The 8,421-nt window shown below is 40.0% G+C and overlaps 1 protein-coding gene across 1 annotated transcript; it reads right to left on the bottom strand.

Moving 5' to 3' along the window:
* Positions 1-5,724: 5,724 nt before the first annotated feature.
* Positions 5,725-6,646, bottom strand: LOC127679958 (interferon alpha-11-like). Its single transcript, XM_052175526.1, has one exon. The coding sequence runs from the start codon at positions 6,385-6,387 to the stop codon at positions 5,830-5,832; it is 558 nt and encodes a 185-aa protein (XP_052031486.1). The 5' UTR covers positions 6,388-6,646; the 3' UTR covers positions 5,725-5,829.
* Between the last annotated feature and the right edge of the window lie 1,775 nt (positions 6,647-8,421).

Below are 8,421 nucleotides of genomic sequence, written 5' to 3'. Positions count from 1 at the left end.
CCGCCAGACTGATTTCCAAAGTGGTTGTACCATCTTACAGCCCCACCAGCAGTGGAGAAGTGTTCCTCTTTCTCCACATCCTCCCAACACCTGCTGTCTACTGAGTTTTTGACCTTAGCCATTCTGTCTGGTGTAAGGTGAAATCTCAGGGTTATTTTGATCTGCATTTCCCTAATGACTAATGATGTTGAGCACTTCTTAACGTGCCTCTCGGCCATCCGAATTTCTTCAGGTGAAAATTTTTTGTTTAGATATGTACCCCATTTTTAATAGGGTTATTTGGTTCCCTGGGGTCTAACTTCTTGAGTTCTTTGTATATATTGGATATTAGCCCTCTATCAGATGTAGGGTTGGTGAATATCCTTTCCCAATTTGATGGTTGCCGTTTTGTCCTTTTGACAGTGTCCTTTGCCTTACAGAAACTTTGTAATTTTATGAGGTCCCATTTGTCAATTCTTAATCTTAGAGCATAAGCTATTGGTGATCTGTTCAGGAACTTTTCCCCTGTGCCCATGTCCTCAAGGGTCTTCCCCAGTTTCTTTTCTATTAGTTTCAGTGTCTCTGGTTTTACATGGAGGTCCTTGATCCACTTGGAGTGAAGTTTAGTGCATGGAGATAAGAATGGATCAATTCACATTCTTCTGCATGCTGACCTCCAATTGAACCAGCACCATTTGTTGAAAAGGCTATCTTTTTTCCACTGGATGTTTTCGGCTCCTTTGTCGAAGACCAAGTGACCATAGGTGTGTGGATTCATTTCTGGATCTTCAGTTCTATTCCATTGGTCCACTTGTCTGTCATTGTGCCAATACCATGCAGTTTTTAACACTATTGCTCTGTAGTATTGCTTGAAGTCAGAGATACTGATTCCCCCAGAATTTCTTTTGTTGTTGAGAATAGTTTAGCTATCCTGTTTTTTTTTTCTATTCCAGATGAATTTGAGAATTGCTTTTTCTAACTCTGTGAAGAACTTAGTTGGGATTTTGATGGGGATTGCACTGAATCTGTAGATTGCTTTTGGCAAGATGGCCATTTTAACTATATTAATCCTGCGGATCCACGAGTATGGCAGATTTTTTTCCATTTTCTGAGGACTTCTTCCATTTCCTTCTTCAGAGACCTGAAGTTCTTGTCGTATTGATCTTTTACTTGTTTGGTTAGAGTCACACCAAGATACTTTATGTTGTTTGTGGCTATTGTGAAGGGTGTCATTTCCCTAACTTCTTTCTCAGCCTGCTTATCCTTTGAGTATAGGAAGGCAACTGATTTGCTTGAGTTGATTTTATAACCAGCCACTTTGCTGAAGTTCTTTATCAGCTGTAGGAGTTCTCTGGTGGTGGTTTTCCGGTCACTTAAGTAGACTATCATGTCATCTGCAAATAGTGATAATTTGACTTCTTCCTTTCCAATTTGTATCCCCTTGACCTCCTTATGTTGTCTAATTGCTCTAGCTAGAACTTCAAGTACTATATTGAAAAGATATGGAGAGAGAGGACAGCCTTGTCTAGTCCCTGATTTTAGTGGGATTGCTTCAAGTTTCTTTCTTGTTTAGTTTGATGTTGGCTACTGGTTTGCTGTATATTGCTTTAACAATGTATAGGTAGGGGCCTTAAATTCCTGTTCTTTCCCAGACCTTTAGCATGAAAGGATGCTGAATTTTGTCAAATGCTTTTTCTGCATCTAATGAGATGATCATATGTTTTTCTTCTTTGAGTTTGTTTATGTAGTGGATAGCATTGATGGATTTCCTTATATTGAACCATCCCTGCATCCCTGGGATGAAGCCTACTTGATCATGGTGGATGATCATTTTGATGTGTTCTTGGATTCGGTTGGCAAGAATTTTATTAAGTATTTTTGCATCAATATTCATAAGGGAAATTGGCCTGAAGTTCTCTTTCATTGGTCTCTCAGTGCTTCAACTGTCTGTACTTTCCATTACTCTTTCTTCTTTCCTGAGGTATTGGTTTGATGGTCAACATCTACAATTCTGTTCTATTTCTCTTTTCTACTTTCCTAGAAAGTAAACACTGGTGTTGGTTTGTGGCACTGAACCAAAACTACAATCTCATTGAAGATGAAACCTGAAAAAGGAACTGAGATATCATCTAAATGACAAAGTAGTAGCAAAATTATTAGCTACTAAGATAAAAAGGACAAGATCTAAGTCCATTAATAAGAATGCTATGAAAGTGACTATATTTTCAGGTGATCTTCAGTATCAATGAAATAAAAAACTTTCGGTAATATTTCTCTCAGAAATATCATACTTAAAATATATGTGGTGCCATGAGGATAACAAAGAAGAGCAGTGCTGTGTCCTTACTGTCACAGACCTGTTAGAGATTAGAGCTGACATCTAAGAGAGGATTCCTGCACTGGCCAGTGCTTACCACAGGAGCCTCTTGCAGTCCATACCAATGAACAGAGAGACTCACAACTAGTCACTGAGCAGAAAACAAAGGGCTAATTTCCTGGCCTTGGGGATCATTAAAGAAGAAGGCCCAGAAGAATTGGAAGAGCCAGAGGCAGTGGAGGACTGCAGCAAAGCCATGTTCTCAGACACAACAGGGCAGTTATTCATGTGGACTGAGAGTGGCTATGGCTGAGTGAACAAGACCTGCTGGGAACACAAACAGTGACAGGGACTGCCTGCAGTAGACTGGGGTGGAGACATCTCAGAAGCCCGCAGCAGCTCCTTGTAGAAAAGGATGGTATCTGGGACCCTGAGAAGCAGAATACACCGCCCCCCCCAGGTGACCCACCATCTGAAATAAGGGACTGCCCGGAGTAGGCCTGGATGGAGACATTTCAATTGTCCTCAGCAGCTCTTTGTAGCAACAGCTGTTCCCATTTCTCCTAACCTTAACCCTGGACAATGGCTGTATCAATTTCATTTGTGCGTGAGACTATATTTCAGTTGGCCTTGGTGTGCATACTTATTTTATTATATCTGACTTTCTTACTTCGTTCACATTCTGCTCTGGTGAATTCTGTGAAACTAGATGTTCCCTGATGTAATATTCTTAATTCTTTAATTGTTTAATTTTTAAACAATTAAAAATTGAGGCATGGGGCACAGCACAGCACAGCACAGTCCTAATGGCCCAGGTGCATGCTGTGTGTTCTCATCTTAGAAACAATGCAATAACTGCACAATGGTAGTTCCAGATCAATGCTTGATTTGCAAAGAAAATTTAACAAAATTATTAGAAGATGAATTAGATCCAACATTGGGACCCCAAAGAACAAAAAAAAATTATTAAAGTTATGAAATAAGTTTTGCACATTTGATAGTGGTTCCTGGATCCTGGATAAGTAGGTATAGAGCATGTTCAACCTTAGATTAGTAAAACTAAGTCAAAACACTGGGACTCTTAGGAGAGTCATTGTGTGCAATGTGTAGAAGTGGAAAGCTAGGGGAACTACGGAGTTAAGGGTTAACTTGATTCTTTCTTGCCTCTGCCTGGCAGTTTTGCCCATGTCATTTATCATTAGAGCTTCACAAGGAAATGTAAGTAGCTGGTCTCGGAGCTCTGATCTCTGAAGTATAATAGTTAAAGTTAAAGTTTAAATAATGATAAGTTTGCAATTATTATTATTTTGGCCATAGGCCTGGGAGTAGTAAAGCTTGATATTTTGGGGAACAATTGTAATTCTTGATTCTTTGTGGGACATGGTTATTCTTTTGAATTTGATTTGACAACGATTATACAATGTGTTTTTTACATGCTTTTGTAGTATCAATAAAAGACTGGGGCAAGAAGCAGACAGGAGAGCTTGTGGAGAGAATGCAGAGAGCGAGGAGTGAGCACGTGAAGAGCAATGAGAGCGAATGCGGAGAGCATGAGAAGAGCTTGTGAGGAGCGAGTGAGGACAGAATGTGAGGTGTGTGTGAAGAGTGTGTGTGAGTGAAAGGAGAGTGCATGTGGTGTGTGTGTGTGAGGTGTGTGTGAACAGTGTGTGTGTGAGTGAAAGGAGAGTGCATGTGGTGTGTGTGTGAGGTGTGTGTGAAGAGTGTGTATGTGAGTGACAGGGGAGTGCATGTGGTGTGTGTGTGAGATATGTGTGAAGAGTGTGTGTGTGAGTGAAAGGGGAGTGCATGTGGTGTGTGTGTGAGGTATGTGTGAAGAGTGGGTGTGAGTGAAAGGGGAGTGCATGTTCTGTGTGTGTGTGAGATGTGTGGGAAGAGTGTGTTGTATGAGTGCAAGGAGAGTGCATGTGGTGTGTGTGTGAGGTGTGTGTGTGAAGACTGTGTGTGTGAGTGAAAGGAGAGTGCATGTGGTGTGTGTGTGAGATGTGTGTGAAGAGTGTGTGAGTGAAAGGGGAACACACAGATGTGTGTGTGAGAGTGCAAGAAAAGCGCACAGGGAAAAGGCAGAGTGCGCAGGAGAATGCAGAGTGTGTGCAGCCTCGAGCTGCGAGCGAATGAGCTAAAGACAAAGAGAGCAGAGAATGAGAGAAGAGAGGCTTTAAGCCTTGAAAAATTGCCTGTCAGCTTGTACCCAAAAAGTAGTCTGTGTATATATTTATTATGCGCCTTTCAGATATCCCTGCTTCCAGTTGAGAACTGATCCTGTGTCAAGGCTGGACCCGGTCAAAGACCAAGCTAGACAAAATAGCAGCTTAGAAAATGGAGGCAATTCCACCTCCACATGAGGACTATGTCAGATGATGGCTGCTGGGAGAAGGAGATTCAGGTATCCTCAGGGATGGGGCCCCTGAGAGCAACTACCCATGCTCAAAGAGTTGGTACTATACCATGCACAGCTAATAGTTCAAAGAAGATGGAGCTGGAGGAGGAAGAGGAGGAGGAGGAAGAAGAGGAGGAGGAAGAGGGGGAGGAGCAGGAGGAGGAGGAACAGTAACAGCAAAGAAGTAGTAGAAAATGGGAAGAGGAAAGGTCCAGGAAATAGAGAAGGAACAGTGAGTGGTGTTTCAAAGGGTTGATTTTAAAATCATTTCACTTCCCTGGTGGGATTTTTTCCCCAGGACTGGTTTATGAAGCTATTATGAATTGGGTTAACTCCCAGGTTCTACTTGTCTTGCTTTTCTGTGCTATATAGGCAGGCTAGTCATTCTTCTTGATATGTTTTGCGTTACTGTACATGATCTCCCCATACTTAGACCTCAAAACAATTAAACTCATTAATGATAAGATGATAGGTATATGAGATCAGAGAAGTCAGATCCTAAATTAATCAAGGGAAGATTTGTTCAAGGTGGACTAAGGAATATGACAGGAAAAAGATTTTCTGCCTTTCTACTGTACAGTATACTGTCTGTGCATCCAAAAAATACAGCATACTATACAGAAGAAGATAAAAATATTTAGGGTTTGTCTGAATATTGTACATTGTATGTGTCTATCTTCTCTGATATTTGGAAACTGTTCATTTGTACAATATTTATAGTGAATGCTCTGATGTTAAAAATATTTGATAATGTTAAAGAAATACCAAATTAACTAGTCAAAAGTATCTTATAAAGCAAATTTATTTGAATACAAAATAATTTAATTGAATATGCTAATTTGCTACATTAAAAGATATGACTGAAATATTTAACAAAAATGCCTTAAATTATTAATAGCACAATAAATAAATAAATAAATAAATAAATAAATAAATAAATAAATAAATAAATAAGAGCAAATGGATGCAGATACAAACATGGTTTTACATATTGAAAATAATTGCTGAATACAGCTGAAAATTAGGGAGGTTGATTGTATTCATACTGAAAGTAATGAGAGTTTTGAAAGAGAGCTTATACTGTGAGATGCAGAGTTCTAGTCCAGGGGATGTCCTCTCCACTTTGTCTCAGGACTCACTCCTCCTCACTTAGTCTTCCCAGTAACTGCTTTGAGGAAGACAGGGCTCTCGAGACTTCTACTCTGACCACCTCCCAGGCACAGGGACTGTGTTTCTTCTCTCTCAGGTACAGAGTGATCCTTTCGAAGTATTTCTTCACAGTCATCATGGGATCTTCCTGAGTCAGGGGAGGTTCCTGCACCCCCAACTGCTGCACACAGTCTTTGAGGTCCTTGACCTGCTCATTGAGGCTATTGCAGAATGAGTCTAGGAGAGTTGCATTCCAAGGAGCAGATGAGTCGTCTCGGCACAAGAGGTTCAAGATCTGTTGAGTCAGCTTTTGCAGTAAAGGGATGGCTTGAGCCTTCTGGATCTGCTGGGTATCCACCTTCTCCAAGGGGAATCCAAAGTCCTTCCTGCCCTTCAGGCAGGCAAAAGGGGAGAGGCTCCTCATCTGTTTCAGAAGTTTCAAGTTCTTGCGGTTCTGAGTCTGAGGCAGGTCACATCCTAGAGAGCAGGTTGACCAGTAGCTCATCACTATCAGGATCATGAGGAAAGCACAGAGCCTGGCCATTGTGGGTCTTGCAGATGCTGATGGCTCTCTGGGCTGTGTGTTTGAGTCTTCTCCTCTAGGTTGTCTGACAAGCCTGCTGTGTGCATCGATCTTAAATAGGGGCAAACACAAGTTTCCCCTTTCTGAATTCCCTCCTCTTGCTTCCCAATTCTCTTTTCACTTTCTTTACCTCACTCTCTGCTGTGTCTGGGCATTTTTTCTCAAGAGTTTGGGTTCCATCATTGCTTTCTCTTTCACTGCTGCCCTCAGAAAGCTACTCTACAGGGTTTCTCTTTAAATTACACTTAAATTGTCATTAACCACTATTCCACAGATATATAGTCTCTGTCTAAAATTTACACATCTATTGCAAACACAAAATTTCTTCTACTATTGTATTTAAAAGTTATTGTAATTCATTTTACAATTAGTTTTATTTTATTTATACCATTTACATAAACATTAGTGTTAAATGTGTTAAAGTGTTAATTGTGTTAAAGTGTTGTGCAAAAAGGTTTCTAAAGTAGAAGTATGTTGGAGCCTGGAAGGGCCACTGCACACTTTAACCAAGAAGAGGCAGGCAGGTATCTGACATCAATGCCAGCCCAGTCTACAGAGCAAGTTTCAGGACAGTCAGAACTACACAGAGAAAACCCTGTCTCTACAAAAATCATACTGATGTAATGGTATACTTCAATTTTTCAATTGTTTAAAGGCTAAAAATTAATTTATTTTCTGTATATCGCCTCCACTATCTCTAATATTAATTTTCATGAAAGGTTTACTATGCCATCACTGTATATTACCTATTTATCCAATGATTGCCATGGCATCCGGAGGGCTGTATGTGCAAAAACCTTATGTTCAAGTTTGATAAGCTTGGTTTGATTTCTGGAACACAGGGATGCAGTAGACAAGCAAGGCCTGTAAGGTGGCCTCTGGCCATCACATTCATAACTAGGCAAGCTTGTGCCTGCATACTCACTCTCTGTGTGCTATTCTGTCTCAGTAGGTGTCTGCCTCTCATTCTCTCTCTCTCTCTCTCTCTGTCTCTCTCACACACACACATATTTACACACACTCACTCATCATGCATATGAATACACAGACCCACTCTTAAAGAAAGATGGACAGAAATATACAAACACACTCACACAATACACACATACCCATAACCCACATACACATACTCGCATACAGAGATAAGCATTCTCACACACAAATGCACACATGCTCACACTCATAAACAAACATACACAGAGACACACAAATGCACACATGCTCACACTCATAAACAAACATACACAGAGACACACAAATGCACACATGCTCACATTCATAAACAAACATACACAGAGACACACAAATAGACATTCTCACATGTTTATGCTCAAACATACACACACACAGACCTACAAAAAAATATCCGCACATATACAAACCCACACATTCATTCATACACTCACTTACAAACTCATTAATACACACATTCCCACAATACTTATACATATATGAAAAACTCCCCATTCATTCACACACACACATATTCTCTCAGTTTTCAACACATCAACAAACACTAGACAAACATTTAAACACATATACACATACGTTTACAGATTTCCCCATAAACATATGCCATCATTTAAACAAACACTCACACATACACATGTACAAAAGTTCCCACACATTTTTACAAATTCTCACAAACCTTTGCAAACACAGTCACATTTCACCATAATACTACACACATAAACTCATACACACTCATGAACAGACATATACATGTAGATCCTCATACAAAATCACATGCATACATACCCAAATATACACACACAAACAAACACACACATACAGGCACACATGTAGTTAAATACAAACATACTGAGTGCACACAGACACATGGACACATATGCACATTTACTCACACAGATAAATGCGTGCAGCTACACATACACACACATGCACACAGACAGACAGACATTCATACACATATACAAGAGTAATAAGGTATTTAAAATCTCGAAGCTTAAATTTTCATTTATTTTGTCTTATAAC

Source organism: Apodemus sylvaticus, chromosome 3 (assembly GCF_947179515.1).
Source record: "Apodemus sylvaticus chromosome 3, mApoSyl1.1, whole genome shotgun sequence".
NCBI lineage: Eukaryota > Metazoa > Chordata > Mammalia > Rodentia > Muridae > Apodemus > Apodemus sylvaticus.
The sequence above is the reverse complement of the archived record's forward strand: the minus strand, read 5'-3'. Positions and strand labels throughout refer to the sequence as shown.